This window comes from Camellia sinensis, chromosome 7, assembly GCF_055761805.1.
Source record: "Camellia sinensis isolate YWXY chromosome 7, ASM5576180v1, whole genome shotgun sequence".
NCBI classification, from domain to species: Eukaryota; Viridiplantae; Streptophyta; class Magnoliopsida; order Ericales; family Theaceae; genus Camellia; species Camellia sinensis.
In genome coordinates, this window is record NC_138967.1 from 3795612 (window position 1) to 3820184 (window position 24573).

General features: G+C 39.6%; 1 protein-coding gene across 6 annotated transcripts in view; it reads right to left on the reverse strand.

Annotated features, from left to right (window-relative positions):
• The window catches only part of LOC114314569 (uncharacterized), an 82475-nt gene that overhangs the window by 22265 nt on the left and 35637 nt on the right, over positions 1–24573 (reverse strand). Inside the window, exon 1 of one of the 6 annotated variants that reach the window (XM_082881584.1) lies at positions 18483–18958. The exons of 2 other annotated variants lie outside the window; for them this stretch is intronic. In XM_082881584.1, coding sequence (XP_082737710.1) covers positions 18483–18527 — 45 coding nt within the window. In that variant the 5' untranslated portion in view covers positions 18528–18958. Of the gene's footprint in view, positions 1–18482; positions 18959–24573 lie in introns of those variants that run through there. 3 more of the 6 variants (XM_082881585.1, XM_082881587.1, XM_082881586.1) reach the window with 3 other exon arrangements.

The following is a 24573-nucleotide window of genomic DNA, read 5'->3' on the forward strand; positions in this document are numbered from 1 at the left end:
CAAATATGGTCCTTATGATTTCTAGGTCCCAAAGGAGGAAGATCCAGCGAAAGTACACTCAGTACCGCAGGGATATGAAAGAAAGTGGAGAAAGCTCTTCATTGGACCAGCCAAAGCGCCAAGCAGACGGAGAAAAAAGTTTAAAGTTAGATCATAATCCAAAATCGACTCCTCAAGACAAAAGGAGTTGCAACAAAGAGCAATTGGCCAAAGTTCATTCCGAACTGAAAGCCAAAGAGAGATCCAATTTCGCAGGACTGGAAAAGGCTTTGATGAAAAATGATAGTGAGACAGAGGAAGAACTTGGCCTAGGCCAAAGGAAAGAGATGGCTGAGGAAGAAATGTTTGAAGTCATCATGGCTGAACAAACATTTTTGGTTGAAAAACCAGCAAAAACAGACCATTCGAAGAAAGTTACTAGTACTGAAGTGCTAGAATGCAGCATGAAAGATGCTTCTGAAGTAATTGAACAAGTTGGCCAGTAAGAGAAACAGGTACAGCCAGTCATCCAATTTGGCTGGTTTCCTCCAGTATCAGTGAATATGGTACATATACTACCACAGGAATTCCAAGCAGAGGATGAGAACCAAGAAGGTCACGAAATTGACCCAATTCCAGTTTCTAGTGAAAACTCACAAGTGAGTATGGTGCAAGATGAATCCGAAGTGGCCATACCAATGGAAACTGGAGATGAGAGTGAGAAAGAGATGAGTATTAACCTCTCATACCCTTTTCCCACGACATCCATGACACAGCATATCAAACCCTTGTATATCAAGGCCTTCTTCGATGGGATACAAATGAACCGAATATTGGTGGATAATGGGGCAGCAATAAACCTGCTTCCGAAATCTTCTTTGAAGAAACTAGGAAAGAGGAACCCCAGACTAATCCCAACCAGTATAACCATTGCTGGTTTCGCTGGAGACAAACAGATGGCTTCAAGGCATTTTGCTCATCAACCTGAGTATGAGAACCAGGGACTGTATGACTGCATTCTTCGTTATCGACAGCAATGCTAAGTACAATGCTCTACTTGGTAGGGATTGGATTCACACCAATAAGTATGTGCCTTCCTCTCTACATCTAAAAATAATGATAGCCTTGGGCAGTGGAGAGACAGAGGAGATCAATGCAAATAATCAACCCTTCATAGCTTGTGCAGATTTTGTAGAGGCCAAATTGTATACTGAAGGAGTGGCACCACTCAGTGTACTGAGGAAACCTGATGGATCAGCCGAAGTGACGACTGATGAAGAATTAGCACACCTGAAGCACTTAGTCCAAGAAAGTGCTGATGAGGAGTTTGTCGCCAAAGATAACAATAATGCCTGGTTGTAGGCAAAAAGATGGAACCCAGGAGGCCAGATCTTTGGCTTTAATTAAGTTCTCAGTATTGGCCATAAAATCAATAGTCCAGAAAATGCAAGAGTAAGAAGAAGAAACCATGACAATTGGCTGTAAGCAGGAGCAGCAACAGGTCAGGGTTTTGGCCTTAGGAAAATACTGTGCATTGGACATTAAAATAAAAGTCCAGGAGATACAAGAAGAAGAAGCTTTGTGGACAGACTTTTTCTATGAGGAGGAGGGCAAAGATGTTGAATCAAAGAAACTGGGAGCAGGACAAAGCAAGGAGATTGCTTCGAAGATAAAAGAAATAAAAAAAGAAGCATCAATGAGTCCTCAGGTGCAAGACCCTTTGGAAGAAGTGAACTTAGGGGAATGTTCTATACAGCAGCCCACCTATATAAGTGCTTGGTTGAAAGCTCTTGACAGGGACCAGTTGTTGTTGGTCTTAAAGAGATATAAAGATTGTTTGGCATAGTCTTATAATGAACTACCAGGATTTGATAGATCATTAGTAGAACACAAGCTTCCTATGAGGCCTCATTTCAAGTTATATAAACAAAAACCAAGAAGGATGAGTCCTGAAAGTGATTCAGAAGGTCAAGGAAGAAATTCTTTGGCTCCTCAAGGCAGACTTTGTTAGGACAGCCAGGTATGTTGAATGGCTATCCAATATTGTGCCTGTAGTTAAGAAAAATGGTAAAATGAAGGTATGCATCGATTTTAGAAATCTGAATTTAGCAACTCCAAAAGATGAGTATCTTATGCCCATAGTAGATTTATTGGTGGACAGTTCAGCAGGGCATCAAATTTTATCAATGATGGATGGGTACTCTGGTTATAACCAAATTTGTATTGCAGAAGAGGATATCCATAAGACAGCATTCCGATGTCCTGGGAACATTGGCACCTTCGAATGGGTTAAAATGCCATTTGATCTGAAGAATGCTGGGACTACAGATCAAAAGGCTATGAACACTATCTTTCATGATCTCATTGGAGGATACTTAGAGTGTTACATTGATGACATTGTAGTAAAGTCTCAATCCATAGAGGAACATTTGTTTCATTTGGAGGCAGCTTTTGAAAGAATGAGAAAATTCAAGTTGAAACTTAATCCTCTCAAATGTGCTTTTGTTGTATCAGCTAGAAACTTCTTGGGCTATGTAGTACACAAGAAGGGAATACAGATTGATCAAAACAAAGCCAAAGCTATCATCGAAACCAGACCTCCATCAAGTTGAAAGATGAAGAGGAATTTGTGTGGACAGCAGAGCATCAAACTGCTTTCGAAGGAATCAAAGCCTACTTGGCCAACCCTCCAGTGCTAATGCCACCAAAGGGTGATAAGCCCTTGAAATTGTATATAGCTGCAGAAGAAGATTCACTGGGAGTTTTCTTAGCCCAAGACAATGATGAAGAAAGCAAAGAGCAAGCAGTTTATTACCTTAGTAGGTTTCTAAATTCTTGTGAATGCAAATATTCAGCTGTAGAAAAGCTGTGCCTTGCATTGTATTTTGCTGCAATAACTAAGATACAATCTTTTGTCTACAACTGTCTTAGTAATTGCAACTACAGATTTGGTTAAATATATGTTATCTAAACCTATGTTGAGAGGAAGAATTGGTAAATGGATACTGGCTTTATCAGAATTTCATCTAGAATATATCCCCCAAAAAGCAGTAAAAGGACAAGTTTTAGCTAATTTCTTGGCAGACCATCTGTGTCAAACAGAAAGCCAAGAGATAATGGAACTTGGTATGGTTAGTATTGAACCATGGCAAATGTGGTTCGATGGATCGAAAGTCAATAGTCTAACTAGAATTAATGTGGTGATTAAGTCACCACAAGGGATAGAAACCACACATGGTGTGGTTTCAGAGTTGATGAAATTACTTGTTCCAATAATCAAGCTGAACATGAAGCTTTAATAATTGGACTAGAAATACTTATTGGATTACAAGATCATGCAGTTGACATATTTAGAGATTCTCAATTGGTAGTTAACCAGGTAAAAGGGATTTTCAAATGTCAAAGTGTAAGTATGTTGCCATATTATGTTGTTGCATTACATTTACTTTCTCAATTTCAGATAGCAAATGTAACTTATGTCCCAAGATTCTTGAATAACAAAGCTAATGATATGGCTCAAAAAGCTTCGAATTTCAAGAGAAGGGATAACATTCAAATGAACATAAGTCAAACAACATATCAAAAGGTAATACCACCCTTAAATAAAAAGAATGTGATCTTAGAAGTCAATCATAATGACTTATAAAAATAAGATTGGAGGCATCCAATAATGCAAGTATCTAGCTGGCCCATCGTCGAAAGCCAGTAGAAAAATCAAACTGCAATCTATGCAATACATAATGTATGGTAATGCTCTCTACAAAAAGGGGGCATATAGGTTATTATTGGAATGTTTAAGTCCAAAGGAAGCATTGACAGCCATGGCTGAGGTTCATGAAGGCATCTGTGGCGCTCATCAGCCTGGTGTAAAGATGAGATGGCTGCTTCGAAAACATTCTTACTATTGGCCAACCATCCTTAAGGATTGCATTAAACATGCTAGAGGTTGCCAGGCATGCCAGAAGCATGGTGCAATAAGACATGTACCCATAACTGATCTGCATGCAGTTGTGAAGCCTTGACCGTTTAGAGGATAGACTATAGATATGATAAGGAAAATACACCTACCCTTTTCGAAGCATCATTGTTTCATCTTAATGGCCACAGATTACTTCACTAAGTGGGTCGAAGCTAAGCCATATAAGGCTGTAGATCAGACCGAAGTGATTGGATTCATTAAAGAGCTGATCCACAGATTTGACATCCTACAGACCATAACTGTTGATAATGAAACTGTATTTGATGGGAGAATGGTAAAATCTTTTGTGGCAGAGTTTGGAATTAGCCTTGTTAATTCTACCCCCTATTATGCACAAGCCAATGGCCAGGCAGAATCATCCAATAAATCCTTGAAGAAAGGAATACAGAAAGTTGTGAAAGACGGGATTGGCATAACTTGTTGGATGTACTATGGGCTTACAGGACTTCTCCAAGATCAAGTACAGGAGTTACTCCTTATGCCTTAGTATAAGGGCATGATCCAGTATTACCTATAGAAATTAACATCAGGTCCTTAAGGGTGAGAGGTCAGGATCAGTTAGTTCCCGAGCAGTATCATCAAAGTATGTGCATGGAATTAGAGAACATAGATGAAGTTAAAATTCTGGCATTCAATAGCATTTTTTTTCAAAAGAAGAAAACAGCCAAAAACTATAATAAGAAAGTCAAGCACATTAGGTTTGATGAAGGTGATTTGGTATGGAAGACAATACTCCCAATAGGGATCAAAAGCCATAACTTTGGCAAGTGGTCACCTAATTAGAAAGAACTATATCAAGTTCATAGAGTCTTGCCTTCGGGAGCATATCATTTGAAAATTTTGAATGGATATGTGCATCCCAAGAAGATTAATAGCAGATATTTGAAGCCTTATTATCCACCTATATGGAAGACACAAGGAATAGAATAAATGCCAAATAAAATAGCATGAAAACACTCAAATGATAAATAAATATTTTATTTCATAATAAGTTGAATACATGTAGCCATAGATTGGCCTAGAAGTCAGTACAATGTTTCAGTTGTTCCTTTACAATAGATTTTCTACTCTTAAGAGATGGGAACAACTGAATAGTTGTAGCCATATCCTGTTTTCGATCAGCCAGTCCTTGGTTGGTGATCTGCAACTTGGTGACAGTTCGATCCAAAACCTGATTGACTGCTGATAATTATTCTTCAAGTTGAGCTTTCTTCTCCAGTAGTTGAGCTCGGAATTGGGAAACAGAGGAATGTTGCTCCTTCAATTCTGACACTTCAGCATGAATTTGAGAAACAAAACTCTGGTCTCTCAGCAATTTCTCTTCTGCAACCTTGGCAACATGATAGATGTTGATGTAGAAATCAATAGTGGCTGCCGCCTAAGATAAATGACTTGAAATAGTCATGTTAGATTGCTCAACAATCTTACAACACTGGAGGAAGCCACTTCTGATTATAGGCCTTTGTAAAGCTTCGAAAGGAATTCTTGAGAAGGATGCCAGCAACTCCAAACAGCTGTCCAAGTCTATTGAAGGTAAGGAAGTCTTACTACTAGTGGAAGAACTCTCAAAAATTTCTAGTAGAGAATCAGCTAAGACTAATGACTCAGTCTCATTGCTAGCTATTGGAGAGGTGGAAGGTATGTCAGAGAGACTATTTAGCCTAGCTTCGAAGATGTCCACCTCATCCATTGACATGGAGGGTACAGAAAGAACTCTGGTAGAAGGAAGAAACGGTTGCATAGGAGTAGGAGAAGAAGGTGAAGTACTCCTAGCAGTCTCTATAGTTTTGGCTACCAATAGCTCAAGAGAAGAGGGACTGGAGCTAAGCAGAGGTAATGGACGAGGAATTGGAGGGCTACCAGTGTCTTCTCCATGGAAATCAGCTATCACTAGAGATGATGTAATAGCTGGAATTTCCTCAGGAGGGGAAGGAGCGGCAAGGCTTGAAGGAAGAGCAAATTTAGTAGAGTTGAGAGATAAATAAGGAAAGTATGGGGTTAAGCCAAAAGAAAGGGATGCAGGAATGCTGGGCTTCAAGAAAGGTATGGAAAATATAGGACCAAGGGGTGGAAGTATTGCTTGAATTGGCTTTACAATTCGAGGTCTTTCAACTTCAAATCAGATCGAAGGAGTCCTGATTGAAGGAGGAGGCAGAGTAATTGTTGCTGCAAAAGAAGAAACACAAAGTAATGTCAAGTCTCAGTATCAAGAATTTGAGAAAAACGAATAAAGGCAGAAAAAAAGTATTGGTTTCAGAAGTAGTGGTTATGATTGGGGAACTATGAAGAGTATAATATCTAGCAGCTTGTTGTTTTCTTGCAATTTTTCTTTGAAGTGCATCAGCAGCAGCAGCTTCATCCCTAAACATTTGTTGTTGCCTCCTCTTCTCAGCTCTCTGAAATACAATAAGTTCTTTGGAGTGCTCTGCTTCCACTGCTTTAGCAGATGCTTCGTGAATGGGGTCTCCAGTGAAATCAGCAAGAGAAACAGTCATTTTCTTCCTTCTCTTCAAGGGTGTCTCTTGCTATTCTGTCTCTTCTTTTTCTGTTTCCTTTTCTTCCATGTGAACCCCAGGTGCCACCTCTTCAGGATCAAGTAAAAGCTTTCTTTTCTTTTGTTGTTGCTGTTTGCTCCTGAGAAGGTTTAAAGCTTGGACCTTTTAGGGAGAATCTCCCTATGAGGCACCCGCACCACCTACACCAAAGAAAGAACTATAAGTAAGGGTTAGAGCATTATAAAGGAGAAGAAGAGAAAAGAAACAAGGGTACATACTTTTCTTCGAGGCAGCTCGAGTAACTAGGAGGAGTTGAGGCAGCAAGAATAGGCTTTGTGGTGACAGGTGCAAGAACTATAGTAACAGGAGCAGTAAGAGGTAACAACTCCAGCCCCTTTCGATTTGGCTAGAGGTACATCCAGTACCATTAATAGGTCTTGGGGAGAAATGGCCAAGTGTACCTCCATATTGGTCATCACCAGTTCTGGCACCTTTTCAATATATTACTTTGAGGAATGAAAGAAAAGTACTCAAAGTCAATAAAGTCCTGGATGAATTTAGAAGTTGCTTCTTCTAATCTGGATCTTCAAACCTTCAAGTCCCTGCTGGTAAGGCTTAAATTGGTTTGGCTGCAGAGAGGTATTAGGACCTCTTGTGAGAAGCAAAATTGCCTAGCAAATTGGGCAGGACAATAGGGCTCAAGCAATGCATTTCTAAGGTCTGGGATTCATAGTCCCAATGAATAACTCTCTAGGGATCAGAATAGAGGCCCATATGTTCTTGTGTTGGGGTGAAAAGCAGGGCCTATCACTCAAAAAGGTCCTCAACCAGGATGGGCCAATGTTGGTAGGTTCGAAGAGACGGAAGCTGTGAAAAGAAAGGGAAGCTGAGAGTTAATGGAAGAAAGAAAAGTAAAAAGCAAAGGTGAAAGGATAAAGTGAAACATTGACTAACTTCATGCCATGAGTAGTGGAGTTTGGCTCCAAAAACTTTAGGCATTTAGATTGTAATTCGGTAAAATATGCAAAAAGCCAAAGTTGAAGTATCCAAAATGGACCTCTTTGATTGGCATCCAAGGGTTTTTCACAAAAAAGGGGAACAGGCTCTATAAACATGGCCTAGAACGTATGGAGCTAAGGCTACCTTTCTTTGTAAGACAAGGGCTTTAACAAGAGGAGCCAATTCAGGCATGATCCTCTGAGAAGAGGTGCAGAAGAGAAACTTGCAAAGCCAATATAATATAAAATAAAAGAATTCCTTATCAGTCACAGGGCCCTCTCTTTTATTCTCAGTCTTGACAAAGTCACTATAAGATGAGTTAAGAGAAGGGAGGGAAAAAGGGGTTATGAGGTCAGGATAATCTAGACCAATGGGGGTTCCAGTGGGGGACAATCCTAATAGATGGCAGATATCAAGAACAATAAGGGTCATCATCCCACATCTGAATTGAAAGATTAAAAGCAGAATTCCAAAAGCAAAGGGCAGCAGATATTAAGAAAGAGTCCTCCGAAATGGTGAACCTGGACAATTGGAGGGCGTCGAAGAGGCAGAGCTCTTGAAGATCCAGAGTCCTATCAAGGACAACCCGATCATACCATTCCTGCCACTCTGGTCTCACCGTGGGCAAACAACAATGGGGGCGGTTCATCCTCCAGCTTCCCCAGTCAAGATCACCTTCGTAAAGGAGACAATGGTCTTCTAGACGTAGATACAGCGCTGGAAGCTCAATAGGAATCTCCCTGAATATGGGCCCAAGCACATACTCTTGCTGCTCATGATGACGAGGAATGAAGATGAGTCCGTCAATGGCGCTTTTCTCACCAGCCTTGTGCTTCTCACACTCTTCATCAATAATCTGTTTCAAGGCTACAGATGGACTCGCACACTCCACGACCGGTATTTTCAAAGAAGAAGAAGCCATTGATAGAGAATTTTCTTAGAAGATGAAAGGGTTTGTGTGTTAAACAATCAAGTGGATTGGGAGCACAAAATAAAAGGATTTTTAAACCCTTCTGTCTGAAAAAACATTCAGTCGTTTTACACGGACGGAACTCACAAAGAAGTACTAAAGGTATGAGTGTGAAAAGTTTCCCTCGATATTGATAGTTATGGAAGGAAACACATCTCAAATACTATCGTCAGCTTCAAAATAAAATATTTGGCTTCGAAGCCAAATTTTGGCGCCAAAATCAAATGACAAACGGCTTCGAAAGCAGGAAGTCGACTTCGAAGCACATCCTGTTAGCATATTATATTAAGTACTAGCATATTATATTAGCCGAAAGGTACACTAGAGTCTGTCTGTAATCATTTTATGCACTCAGGGATAGCACTTAGGGATCATCTTGTAATTGCCTTTCTTGTAAACCCTAAATCTTCATTTATAAATAGGGGGTGATATTCTATCATTCCCCAAGCTGGTTACCCAAGCTTCATGGTATCAGAGCTACACATCTAGGGTTAGGGTTAAAAACGTACCTAGTTGGATCATCTGTTGGGTTGATCTCCTCCAGCCGTCCTCTTCGTCTTCGTCTTCGTCTGCTTCGTCTTCATCTGCTTCGTCTTCGTCCCTCAGCTCGTCTGCTTCGTCTTCGACTCCTCAGCTCGTCTTCGTCTTCGTCTCATCTCCTCCAGCCATCATCGCCCTCGTCGTTCATCGCCCTCGTCGTCCTCAGCTCTCGGTCGTCTTCATCACTCTGGTATCTCACACCTTGATATATATTTATCTATAAATATATATATATATAACCTGATATATATATAAATATAACCTGATATATATATTTATATATAAATACATGTATACATAAAATCAATATAAATATATATATATAAAAAAACAAAAAAAAAAAAAAATGGTTTCTTAATTTTGTTATGTCTTTATAATAGTCATTGTGCCTGTTATCTCACTACCACCTTCCGGGTTTGTGATTGCCACTAGTTTTGTTGCGGGTTCGGTAGTATTATATCCATGACAGATTCCACCAGTGTGTCCCCTTCTTCTCAAACACCAAAGAGTGAGAGTCTCATTCTACCTACTACCATGACTGAGATCCTCAACCCTAGTCTGAAAATCACCACCTCTCTATTTAATGGTCAGAACTACCTATCATGGTCTCAAAGTTTGACTTTGTTTTTGAAAAGCAGAGGGAAGATGGGGTATGTTGATGGCAGGATACAGGCACCTAGTACCACTGACTCAGGTTATGACCAATGGGAGATTACCAACTCTTTGATTATGAGTTGGCTTATCCATTCGATGGTTCCAGAACTTGGTGAAGGCTACTTGTCTATGGAGACTGCCCAGGACGTTTGGGAGGCTGTGGCTGTTACTTATTCCCGCAAAGGAAATTTTTCACAGGCATTTGAGTTGCGCCGCTCTATTGAGAGCTCACTTCAGGGGGAGCAGACTGTTCTTCAGTACTTCACTTTCCTCACCAACGGCTGGAAACGCCTTGACCACCTGGAAGACTATAAGCCCGTTTGCCCTACTGATTCTATCGGGTACAAAAAGTTCATCTCACGGGAACGGGTCTTTAAATTTTTGGCCGGCCTAAATGTGGAGTATGATCCAGTTAGGGGTCGAGTTCTGAGTATGGATACTCTTCCTTCACTTCAGGAGGCATTTGCTTATGTACAAAATGAGGAGAGTCGCCGGTCTGCTATGATGTCCCCTGTCTCCACTGACCGTTCCGCATTACTGTCTACTCCTCAAGATGGCCTCAGCCTGCCTCCTCCGTCTGTTACTAAGGAGCCTGTATTCTGTGATTATTGCAAGAAGCCACGGCATACTCGTGAGACGTGTTGGAAGCTTCATGGGACTCCATCCGGGGGTCGAGGTGATCGGTCTGGTTCTCGAGGAGGTCGGTCAGGCCAATCTAGAGGACGTGGTTCCTATTCCCGGGCTCATCAGTCTAGTGCCGTTGATACCCTTGATTCTAATTCTACTTCTGTTACCCAAGCTTCTGATACTGAGCTGGAGGATGCTTTGCGCCAATTGTTGGACCGCTGATCTTCTACTGCTCTCAGTACCGCTTCCTCGTCCTTTGCCCGCTCAGGTAACTTAGCATCTTCTCCTTGTGCTTTCCTGTGACACATTCTTGCCTTGGATTATTGATTCTGGTGCCTCAGATCATATGTCTGGCTCCTCTGATCTTTTCTCTGTCTATAAGCCCTCTTCAGGTCAGGACAAAGTTAGGATTGCCGATGGTACTGTTTCTTCCATTTCTGGAAAAGGTTTAGTCCAAGTCACTCCTACCATACATCTATCTTCTGTTCTCCATGTTCCTAAGTTTTCTGTTAATCTGTTATCCTTAAGTCGTCTTACCCAAGATTTGAATTGTAGTGTGACGTTTTTTCCTGATCATTGTCTTTTTCAGGACCTTGTCACGGGGAGGACGATTGGCAGTGGTAGTGCAGAAAATGGTCTCTACTTCCTAGATCAACCGGACAAACTTGCTTATTCTTCCACCACGTCTTCTACTACCCCCGTTGATTTATGGCTGTGGCATCGGCGTCTTGGGCATCCCTCATTTCATTTATTTAAGCATTTATTTCCTTCTAGTTTCGCAAATCATCATGTGTCTGACTTTCTTTGTGAGTCTTGTCAACTTGGAAAACAACATAGAGCTTCTTTTGCTCCCAGTTTGAATAAAAGCTTCGTTCCTTTTTCATTAATACATTCTGATGTTTGGGGTCCCTCTCGTGTTCTGTCTGTGAAAGGTCATCGCTGGTTTGTTACATTTATTGATGATTTTTCTCGTGCTACTTGGGTGTATCTCATGAAAGATAAGAGTGAGGTTTTCTCTGTGTTTCGCATTTTTCATAAGATGATTTGTACTCAGTTTGGGGCCACTATCAAAATATTTCGTTCTGATAATGGCGGGGAATACATAAATTCTGGGTTAGGACAATATTTCTCTACTCATGGCATTATCCACCAGACCTCTTGCACCAATACCCCTCAACAAAATGGGGTGGCCGAACGCAAGAATCGGCATCTTCTTGACATGGCTCGATGCATGTGTTTTTTTATGAATGTGCCTCGGCCCTATTGGGGCGACGCTGTTCTCACCGCTGCCCATCTTATTAATCGTCTCCCTACCCAGGTCTTGGACAAAAAGGCTCCGCTTCACGTCCTTCTCGGTTCTCCGTCCTTGTTTTCTATTCCTCCCAAAATATTTGATTGTGTCTGTTTTGTCCATAATCACTCTCCCTCTCGTGGTAAGTTGGACCCTCGCTCCCTCAAGTGTGTTTTCCTTGGTTACTCTCCTACTCAAAAGGGGTATAAATGTTACCACCCTTCTTCTCGTAAGTGGTTTGTGTCCATGGATGTCACTTTCTTTGAATCCCAGTCCTATTTCTTGTCCTCTCCGGTGTCACCGTCCTCATTTCCGGGGGAGCCTTGGTGTGAAGTGAGTCCTGTGCCTCCTATGGTGGAACCAGTTGTTCTTGCACCACCATCTACTACTGTGCTTCCTATGGTGGAACCAGTTGTTCTTGCACCCCCCTCTTCTACTGGGACTATAGAACCCACTGTCACCAAGAATACGGACGGGCATGTTTATGTCCGGGACATAGACAGAAAACAAGTTAACTGGATACACGGGACCGTTTCTGCTACCCCACTGCCATCTCCTGCTTCTGATGAGAGTCGAGGTAACTTTGAATCTCTCGAGTCCATTGATCTTGATGTTCCTATTGCCAAGAGGAAGGGTGTGAGATCTTGTACTCAACATCCTATCTCACAGTTTGTATCATACTCTCATTTGTCATCCTCATATAGAGCGTTTGTGTCCAATATTTCCTCTGTTAGCATTCCTAACCATTTTCAAGATGCTCTTGCTACCTCTGAATGGAAACTAGCCATAATTGAGGAAATGAAAGCACTTAGGAAGAATGGCACTTGGGAATTGACTAAGTTACCTACGGGCAAACGACCTGTGGGATGTAAATAGGTATATACTGTGAAACACAAAGCAGATGGGTCTATTGAGCGTTACAAGGCAAGACTTGTGGCAAAAGGGTTTACTCAGACATATGGCATTGATTATCAGGAGACCTTCGCACCCGTGGCTAAAATGAATTCAGCCAGAGTACTTCTCTCTCTAGCAGTTAATCTAGATTGGCCGCTTTATCAGTTTGATGTCAAGAATGCTTTTCTCCATGGTGACCTCGAAGAAGAAGTATATATGGACATTCCTCCGGGTTTTGAGGATCATCAAACAGAAGGCAAAGTATGCAAACTTCGGAAGTCATTATATGGTCTCAAACAGTCTCCAAGGGCTTGGTTTGAGAGATTCACTCAGGCTATGTTTAAATATGGCTTCAAACAAAGTCAGGCAGATCACACATTGTTTGTGAAACATTCCTCACACGGTAAAACTACAACACTTATTGTTTATGTAGATGGCATAGTTCTTACAGGCAATGATAGTGGGGAAATACCTCGGTTGAAGCAATATTTAGCTAAAGAGTTTGAAATCAAAGACTTGGGCAGCTTGAAGTATTTTCTGGGAATTGAAGTTGCTCGCTCTAAGGATGGGATATTTATCTCACAGAGAAAATATGTACTTGACCTGTTGAAGGAAACTGGGATGCTTGGCTGCAAGGCATGTGCCACCCCCTTGGAACCCAATCAGAAATTAGGGGATGATAAAGGAGGAGAAGTTGTGGATAGGGGGAGCTATCAACGATTAGTGGGTAAGCTCATTTACCTATCTCACTCCCGTCCTGATATTGCTGTTGCTGTCAGTATAGTTAGTCAGTTTATGCATGCTCCTCATCAGATTCACCTTGAGGCTATCATGAGAATCTTGAGGTATTTGAAGTCTGCTCCTGGAAAGGGTCTGTATTTTTCAAAGTATGATCATCTTCGTGTAGAAGCCTATACAGATGCTGACTGGGCTGGGTCAGTAACCGATAGGAGATCAACTTCAGGGTATTGCACATTTGTTGGCGACAACCTAGTTACTTGGAGGAGTAAGAAACAGAATGTGGTTGCCAGGTCAAGCGCAGAGGCTGAGTTTAGAACTATGGCACAAGGTGTGTGTGTGAACTTTTATGGATCAAATTATTGTTGCGTGATCCAGGTATTGATCAGACGGACTCCATGCGGTTATACTGTGATAATAAGGCCGCCATCAACATCGCTCACAATCCAGTTCAACATGACAGGACAAAACATGTTGAGATTGATCGCCACTTCATTAAGGAGAAACTCACTAGTGGTACCATTTGTACTCCCTTTGTCTAGTCTGGTGAACAACTTGCTGACATTCTCACCAAGGGGATTGGGAATAAACCATTTCATGACATATTAGGCAAGCTGGGCATGAGAGATATCTTCGCACCAGCTTGAGGGGGAGTGTTAGCATATTATATTAAGTATTAGCATATTATATTAGTCGAAAGGTACACTAGGGTTTGTCTGTAATCATTTTATGCACTCAGGGATAGCACTCAGGGATCATCCTGTAATTGCCTTTCTTGTAAACCCTAAATCTTCATTTATAAATAGGGGGTGATATTCTATCATTCCCCAAGCTGGTTACCCAAGCTTCACATCCCACGCCTCACAGTGAAAGAATGCTTAAGTGTTTGTTTACTTCAAAAGGATTAAGGACCTGTTTGTAGGTTTCTAAATGAGAGTAAAATCCTTCGAAGCAAAACTTGAAATACCTTACGGTTAGAAATTGTTTATTCTAAGTTTTAAACCAAAAGTTGGTTTGATATGATACAGAAGAAATCATTAGTGCAGTCCTTAGAAGAGGTTTTCATATTTTGGAAAATGTAAGCTGTTTGTTTGAAACAAAATTGGTTGATTTGAAATAACTTGATTGTATTAACCATATGTTAGGGAATTGGGTATGATCAAATCAAGTTTCGAAGGGCAAAATTGATAAATTCGAAACTTTGATTCTGAAAGGAAACCAGCAAAGGTTGTCAATTACATTCCCTATGTTGGAAAGGTTCAAGTTGAACTTCCAGCATTTCATTAAATATGATCAAATCAAGTTTCGAAAGACAAAGTTGAGTAATTCGAAACTGATGGCTAAGGAATTATGCTGGTCCTAGAATCAGTACGAGAGGCAATAATTGTTTTCTTCAAGGGAAAGCTTCATACTTTGGAGGAGTTTGAGTTAGAATTTGGGATGAAATTGGGGAGTTAAAGCACATCAACCATACAGATTAAGTTTACAATTGGAGTGGTAAATCAGAATCTGACAAATGAAATTCGGAAAGCTTAGTTCTATTGTTAAGTGTCGTTTCATTTGATTACATTCTCAATTTCATAAAAATATGAAATGGACAAAGTTATAAGATCATGGAATTTAGTCCAACAAAATTCAATAAATGAAAACTTTTTTTCTACTCTATCCTCTATCTTGTCTAGGTTTGGCTTATCTAGTTGGTAAGCCCTTAATTGAGAAGTGAGTTGTTGGGCTTTCACTTTAAATTCTATTTGTTTTAGGACTTTATTTGTGGCGTCCATCTCCTCTTTTTCATGCACTTCGTTCATTGCAACATCCTCCCCACACTCAGAATCCGGGTTCCTAAAGGCCTCATATTCATCAAAGAGGTTCTCTGCCTCATATTGAACCTGAATTCGAGCAGAGAAGGCTTCATCCAAAACTTCATTGGTAATGGAAGCCTGGAAGTGCCAGTTGAGCAGGAGAGGAAGTTGGTCCAAAAAGGTATAAAGCTCTATTTAGGCCACAGAATTGAGAAGATGACTTCGAGACATAATGTCACAAGCCCATAGAAAGTTCTTGTGGGGAATGTCATCTCGAAGGACTTCAAAAGATAGATAGGAGAAAACAGCAAGTAAGGTCTGAGCTCTAAATTGCTGATAAGGAGTTGGAGGCACTGGGGCTTGGTAAGGGGTGAAGCATTGGTCCTCAGAGAGAGTAAATCTCAATTTATCAATCCAGTTTGGATTGGAAGGCAGAGAAGAAGCAGTCGGAGGTTCCTGATCGAATCTAGGAATTCAGGTCTGGCCACACATTCTAGCCAATCAGAGGTATAAAGTTTTGTTTTTTGGCTAAAAGCACAGGACTAATCCCTAAAGCTTCACCAGGACGTTGGACACTTCGAACCATCTGAGATGGCAAGGTAGAAGTATACGATGATGAAAGCAGATTGTCCTCAAGACTGCGTATGCGGTCAATAGAAACATACGGATATACTACAGAACTGCGTTAGGAATGAGAGATTTCAAGAGGGTCATCAAATTCTGGGAATCAATGATGTATGCATTCCCTCGTCTGAGGTTGAGTAGGGGTAGTCCAAGTTCCCCAGCCAGAGGTCGTAGAAGAAGACGAAGCAGCAACTTCATCCCACGCGGAAGGCTTTGCTGTAGAAGAAGAGCTTCCGATATCCATGATTGTAAATTTATGTTCCAAAGAATCGTAAGCAGCAGGTTCTTGGTTCAAAGGTCGGTGATTTCCAAAAACTTCCATAACTTGTATAAATGGAGGTGGATAAAGGTGGCTAACCAATGCATGAAGGTTCTTTCGAGGACGAACAGCATCATCAAATAACTCTTCGTATGCTTGATCAATGTAAGAGAAGATTGGCTTAGCCATAGAAAATGTATCAGTCTTTTCGAATACTGAGATAGTGAGGATGTTCAAAGATTAGAAGAAAATTTAATGCAAATATTTCATTGATAAATGACGGTTGCAATTCTGAAAAATGCAAAGCCCATGCACGTTTTAAGACGTGGGTAAAATACATTGATCCACTAATATCACCAAGTATTGGGTATATTAGTGCGGGGGGTAATGTTGGCTATATATTTTGTATAAGCCAATTGCAGTTCGACACGTGGCAGGATAAGGGCAATACGGGAAGACAATTCAAATCTTCAATCATAATCACACACGTGGCAGTTAGTATTGGTTTTCATAGATCTGCATAGCACTGGATCAGGAAAGAGATGCAAGATGACGTGGCTTCAACGGTTACTCATATTTAAATTCAAAATCAGAAGGGAAGCCTAACTGCAGATATGGCATAGTAGAGCTAACTATAAGACAACATAATCTGCAACCGTGGAGAGATGGTTCGACGATTAGAAATGCAGTTCGACGGTTGTCATTGAGAAGTATAAATAGCAGAGAAGACTCCAGAAAGTGCCCCCCAGACTCAGATCCAAAAAATCAGTTTTAACTATTTTATTTTTCCTTTCAGGTTTTACATTTCTTGTTCTTTATATTTCTGTACTTCAAATTCCTGCACTGCACTTCGTTCATAGGAGTAGTTTCAAGTAGTTTGTTGCTGTAAACCTCTACGAGGCTGATTTGGATCTTTGTAAGTCTTTCATTTTACTTAATAAAATATTACAATTGTTCTTCATTTAATCACTGTTTACTTAATTCTCCTAAACAAAGCTACCAGTAAAAGTCCTCTTCATTGAGGTTGAAGGAACTAAGACACAATTATCTGATAATTGGTTAGCAATTAATATTCTGTAAGGACTGATTGATCCTTACTAACACGCTCACAATTACAAAAATAACTTTCGAAAGCCAAAAAGCCAACACCCATATAAAATTTATATTGTTACAACTCAGTCTACTAACCTTGAGGTTGTAGGTTTGAAACTAGAATTCTCAATTATGCCACAAGTTAGGTATTGCCCAATCTATCCTCCGAGAAGAACCCCATTCAATGGGAACTTAACTGTGCAATTTTTTTTTTTTTAATTGTTAAATAAAGTGAATCTTATGTATCTCGAGTCAAATCTATTTGCTATTTGAACAAATTTCTTCTTGTTTTATCAAGCTCCATGAATTGGAGTATTTGTAATATCAAACTTGGTAAATCCTAATGCTCCATTCAATAGAAAAAAAAATTAATGTACAATAAAATACAAATGGTTTATTTTTCTGCTATAGTTCAGTTTATCAGATACGGCTCATTATTTTGCTAAGAAATATTAAACTGGGGATTGTAGGGGGGGTTCCCAGAGGGAGCATCCTACCAAGAATAGGTGTATATGTATGCCACATTTAGTAAAATTGTGGTAGGGCCCAAATTTTCCTGCAACAACTAAGCACATGTACTAGAAAGTAAAATGATTTTTATTTTCCTTTTCCCTTCCTATCCCCCATCAATTAAATGCAGCATAAGGAATTTTGGGGGCATTTGCAAAATGGCCCCAACGAACTTGCAAAGTGACATAATGTCAGCAGCTATACTCCAAAATATTGGATTAATATGCCATTTGGCAAAATAAAAGCAAAGCCGACACTCTACCTAGACACCCAAAGACAATTAAGGTCACACATGTCCTCACTATGCAGGCGATCAAGGTTGTCACAAGCTCTAGCAAATATTTTTTCAAATAACTTGATTCATTCAGTTTTCGAACACTACTAACTGTAGCAATCCTATCATGTACTTGGCAAATAGCATATCACAAACCTAGCAAAGTTCTTAACCTTTGTACTATCATGTAATCAACAAATAACATTGAAATGTTATTTCCAACACTTCACTTTTAAATGGTCGACTTGTTACGAGGATCAAGTTTTGATTACAGGTACTGCCACCTGCCACAAACAAAATGCTCATTTTCAAGCATTTCTAAACTGGGTCACTGCCACTCAGCTGGCACTAAAACCCTTAGTGACCAGCACAGAAATGTGCTTAAAAACACATCCACAATACTCCATAACAACTGTGAAATATTCCAACAATGATTGGACCAACTAATAAATCTTGTGAAAAGAAAATTGAAATTTTCTTTCCTCTGAATCAAACCAAACAACGCAAACCAACTTAGGGTCCAAGAAACTAGAATCCCACTGCAACCCTAAAACACAAGCAAATCAAACACTATAATATTACAATTTTATGCTCACAGCACCAAAAGCAAGTGAATTCACCATGATAAAATGCAATCAAACCACATAATTGAAGTCTGTATTTAAGACCCAACTTAATAATAACAAGCAAACTATGAGAACCTCAATTCTAGGGCAAAAGAAATAAGCTTTTCCTTCAACAGTGAAACCCCTCACCTGCATCGAATGCTGCGCCGTCGGAGATTTCTCTTGCGCACCCATCACGCTTCTCAGTACAAAAGCTACGGATATTGAATTGGAAACTCGGATTGAATTGAAATTAGGGTTTTGGAGGGTCGAGAAGAGAGATAGCAGGGAAGAGAAAAATGAAAAAGGAGTTTGATTATCAGGAGGTAGAATAATCAATAGAAACCCTAAACGGCCATTGACGACTCAGAGTGAAACTTCTGTGGTCTCTCTCTCTCTCTCTCTCTGTCCCCCTCCCCCGCTCGTCTCTGTGAAGTGTTGGTTTGTGCCCGACCTTTGAAAATGGAAGAGCATTGCGAGTGGTAAGATAGTGAAATCCCTATATTGCCCAGTGCCGGGGAATCAAATTACAAGTGTACTCACCCACAAGAAATCATTTGCTAGAAGCGTCCTACCTATGTAGGGGTATGACCTTAGTAAGAGGGACGCGTAGCTCATTTTGCCCTTCTTTTTTTTGTGGTTCAGCAGTCAGTCAATATATGGGTCCAAGTTTATACGTACTTCTTTGTTCATGATTATTATTTTATTTTTTTAAAAGGATAAATTATCAACACAACCTCGATATTTGACTAAAATACAAATTCTTCATAAAATTTAAGAAATTAAATTGTACATAACAAATGAAAGAGCCAATTTATTATGCAAATATAAATCTCAGAAAATAATTTGTTATGCAAATATAAACCTCGTGGAGTGAGATGTAATTTCTCAAATCTCGTGAGAAATCTGTATTTTAGTCAAATCTTGAGGGGTGTTGGTAATTTGCCAAAAAAAAAATTTATACATATTTCAATTAATTTCTTTCAAATTCAATTAAAGACAGATTATTTATACTAGAATTAAAAAATTTACAAAAAATTAATTTTTCATAATTTAATCCCAATAATTAAACTCTAAATGATTATATGAGGAGCACACTACCAACCTTAGGTTTACTTTGCCCTCCATTCTTTATACAAGGTGATTATCAATAACATTATAAATTTAGACTTATAAATTCACAATTTATTTAGAAAAATAAAATCAGTAGTTTAAATTTATTTTACTCATAAATTCTACACTTTTTCAATTTAATATTCACCATGTGAGACCATGAAATATCCTCTCACGTGGATTGTTGGTGAGATTCAACGAAAGCAGCTCCATGAACTTGCAAGAGATAAATCTAGTTGATGCCACCCAATCGGGGTTACCGGTCGGGGCACTCCGATGATAAAGTTAGAATCCATGAATAAAGAATCAAGAATAGTCAAGAATCAAGAATAGTAAAGTGTATTTGTATGCTGTGTGGAGCAGAAAAGAGATCTTACCAAATGCCTTGAGGTGCCTTTCTTTTATAGACGGGGGTGGGCCGAATAAGCCCAATAGTTGGGCCCTTGACAGGCCTTGTTTGGATTAGCCCAATAAGTTTATATTTTTTTTTTTCTGGCTCCCACAATTGCCCCAAAACTTTCATTGTCTTCAGTAGAAGGAATTAAAGTTTTTATTGTCGAGTTATGCTATTCAAATAGATGTTAAGTCCTTTGACAAAAAATACATTTGATAAATAAATAACATAAATGAATAAATGGTTGGATGAATGCATGTATGTATGCATGTATGTACAAATATATGTATATAGAGGAGTGAGGTGAGCTAAAGCCCAGTGAGTGATACTATCTCTATAACGATGGGCCACGGTATTATAACCCCCGGGTAAGAGTGTAGGCCGCGGTATTATAACCCCGGGCAAGGGTGTAATATATTGTTGAGTGCAAAGATTGCTTCCAAATATGGACTTTCGTGCCGAGTTAGAAATATTTCCATATGCCGAGCACGGAAATGATTGCCTGAACCAAATAAGACAGATTAAATAAGGTAGATATATTAGCCAAAAAATAGACCATGGTATTATTACCCCCGGGTAAGGGTGTAGACTTGTGGTATTATAACCCCCGGGTGAGGGTGTAGGCCGCGGTATTCTAACCTCCGGGCGTAGGTATAGGCCGTGGTATTCTAACCCCCGGGCATGGGTATAGGCCACGGTATTATAACGCCGGGCAACGGTGTAGGCCGCGGTATTATAACCCCCGGGCATGGGTGTAGGCCTTTGCTAATGGCGCTCCGTGCCGAGTGCGAAGATTACACTGTACTCAGAGACTTTACTGATTTTAAGTGGCGACCAAGTGCCAATATGGCAAGGACTTTGAATAATGTATCATATGTCAGTGATGGCCAGTACTGAATGAGGTAGACATGCTAATCACAAAGACTATTGCTCCGCTTGTAAGGAATGGCCAAATAGATATTAGGCCAACTATTTAATTGCCGAATAAATTTTGGGCCAATTAGCATTGCTCGATTTGCGTTTAGTCCAATGTAGACTTGCCCAAGTGCTTTTGAATGACAGGCGTTAGTCTGAAAGAATGCAGATTGGACTTGCCCCATTACCCTATGTGGTGGGGTAGATTCGGCTTTGGTAAAATGACGGCGTGCAAAAATATTCGAACTGCCGATTGCTAAATGCGAATGGCCGACTGCCAAGTGTGTAATGTATTGCCCCAAAACTGGCGCTTGTTTGGAGCGGTGTGAAAAGGAGCTGGAGTTTGTAGCTAAAGTAAATTTCGTTGCAATGTTTTATACCAAGTTGGCTGAGTATGCATGCACAAGAGAGGTACCGAGATGATGATCGGCTAATAAATGGCCAAGGTAACACGGGTAACACAATGAATGATCAGGGAAGACGGAGGATTATATCCTCGCCCCAAGATCGTGTTGCTGAAATTGCATGCCGGTCAGTTGAACTACCAAGTGGCCGAATTAAAAGCACCAAGTGAGTGTAACAGTTGTTCAGTGAGTTTGGCGATAAGCGTTTAAGCCGATTAAATTGTACCATTGTCATGGAATTTGTTAGAAAATTGCTTCAATTTTTGTGAATATGTAACATTGGATCGCCGTTGCCCCATTGCTTGCGAATGACGTTAGGTATTCGGAAGAAATTCAGATTGGACGGTGGCCAACATTACCGAGAAGTAAGCCGAGAACAAAGTATAGTTGCCCTATTCCTTCCGAATAACATTGGCCTGTTGCTTACGAATGACAATGGTTATTCAGAAGGAATTCGGAATAGACTTGAGCCAAAATTGCCGAATGATACAGGTTGTTATAGTGGCGGGAAGACACCAAAATTGTTGAATGCGGCATTGATCAAATGCCAGGCTTGGCGACAAAAAGTATTGTTTGAGCTGCGATATATGGCATTGCATATAAAATCTACAATTTTTGGGTATGGAATTTGAAAAATTAGACCATACGGATGTGTTCAGAATGCTCTAAATAGTTGGAAACGACTATGGGATCGCTGTAATCGGACTCTTGATGGCGTAGTTGTAGCCAAAATGATTTTGACGACTCAGATCGATGGAGACTGGTGTTGTGCGATCCACTGGATAATTGCTCTTATATTGCAAAAAATAAAAGAAAATTAGTGTGGCTGGAGTTAAACCTGTGCTCTTGTGATAAAAAATTAACACTTAACCACTCTGCCATGACATGTCTTGTGTTCATATTTTGTGCATTATATATATTTGAACTTAATTATTTGGTTATTACAAGATGTAACTTAGCTACAATCCACCGAATAATTTCTTACGTTTTGCCAACTCCTGGGTCGTCTTCTTCAGCAATATATGTGATTTTCTGGCCAAATTTCAATTGGCTCATACGACTTCATTTTAGCTCCGATTTTGACGCGATTTTTTGTGTTGGACTCGTCTCAATGAGTACTTTATATTGGTGTAATCAAAACTTGATTTTGGCAATGTTGAAAATTGCAGGTTTTGAAAATATGGGCTTTTGCGCAACTATCGGCAAGCATCGGTTGTTTTTTTGTTCCTCTAGTTAGTGGCTTTGGACTCCCTGAGTCGATGTGAATCCTCTGGTATTGTCAGATGTGGATTTTGGTAAGTCATGGTGCTAGTTTTATGCCGAGTGCGTAGAGCCAAACAAGTTGTCCGTGCTAGACAAAATGCAAAGTTGATATTAATTTGTTCATGATAATATACCGAGTAAGTTGCCGAACAAGCCGAATAAGTTGATAACATGCAGAGGTAATGCAAATAAAACAATTAAGTCGTCGAAACTTTGTTGATAATATGCCGATGAGTGATACTATGCAAAGTGAATGAAAATAAAAGTTGTCGAATAAGCTGATAAGTTGTTGACTTGTTCATTGGGCCGGTGGATGTAAGTTGGTTCGTTGGTGGTTGCCGAATAGTGTGTGTTGGATGTGCCGAGCTAGACTAGTACGTTTGGGTTGCCGAAAGCTGGATCAGTAATTCATCTTTGATTGTGCCGAAAATATTTCCTTATACTATTTGGTCTTCGACTTTATTTTGGCAACGCGGTCGGTCGGCTATTTGCTATTGCCGAATGATTTAATTGGAGTGACAGCACCGAATTATAGAGGCAGAGAAATAGACGAGTTGATAGGCCAATGGCAACGCCGAGTAAGGCGGGTTCCCAAACTGCTTAAGTGGCCGAAAAGTGCCAATGTAATAACTCTTGATCGGATAAGAACTCGGCGAGGGAATGGTTGAACAGCTGCGCAAATTTAACAAGGTGGTGGCTGAAGAACTTATGCTTGGCAGAGTGATGTGATGTAGGAAATGGGAATTTTTGAATAATGTTGACTAAGCAACTTGATAAAGTTGCCAAATTGATATATATATATATATATATATATATATAATGTGTTGACTAAGCAATTTTTGAATTTTTGAATAAGCAATTTTTGAATTTTTGAATAATGTTGGCTAAGCAATTTATATATATACATATATATAATCCCCAATAGCGTCCTCTGCAAACTGATATATATAAAATTCATAATCATGGTCTCGGCAAAAAGGTAAGGGTTATAAGCGAAACAATGTTTTTGGCAAACTTCTAATATCATTATATATATATAATTTATTTTAATAGCCGAATTGATTGTACCACTAGAGTGCTCCATAGAAAGGTAAGTGATAAAAGTTAGTTCCCAATTTTTAGAGAGAGAAAGTAAAGACCCAAGTTTGGAGTCCGTAGAAATTGTTAGTATAGATATATATGTATGTATATTCCAAGAAAAGATGAAATTTCATCAATCAACATGAACAGTGTGAAGTGCACTTGCATAAGTTGGTAAAGTGCCGACTAACAGCTTTAACAGATTCAACAAGAAAATTTCATCACTCAGCTTTAATATGCCGCAAAGATGTGCTCTTCAAGAAAAGTGAAACCCATTTGTAGAGAGAGAAAAAGGAGATACAAAAGATTCACAGTGAACAAAAAGTTCTATTTTGTAAGCATAAACATATGTATATCCAATCCAAGAACCAATCTTAAAATAATTTCCAAAGGGCAAATAAATCAAATTTGTTGTTAAATTTGTACTTACAAGAACATGTTTGTTGTGTTCTTCGTTGATCTCATTCAGTCGTTCTCACAGACGGCGCCAATTGTGAGACCATGAAATATCCTCTCACATGGATTGTTGGTGAGATTCAACGAAGACAACTCCATGAACCTGCAAGAGATAAATCTAGTTGATGCCACCCGACCAGGGTTACCGGCCTGGGACACTCCGATGATGAAGTTAGAATCCATGAATGAAGAATCAAGAATAGTCAAGAATCAAGAATAGTAAAGAATATTTGTATGCTGTGTGGAGCAGAAAAGAGATCTTACCAAATGCCTTGAGGTGCCTTTCTTTTATAGACGGGGGTGGGCCGAATAAGCTCAATAGTTGGGCCCTTGACAAGCCTTGTTTGGTTTAGCCCAATAAATTGATATATAATTTTTTTCTGGCTCCCACAACCATACATACACATTTATAAATAAATTATGAATTAACATGGGTGAATTCATAACATTTTTGGGTGATCATATGCTCATCGTATTTAGTGTGTTTGATTTCAATTTTTTAGAAATTAAGTTATTTATTTCTTCTCTCTTTTTTAGTGAATATTTTTAAAATGTTAAGCAATTTTTTTACTTTTTTAGATACACCTTACTTAAATGTATATAAATAGTAAAATAT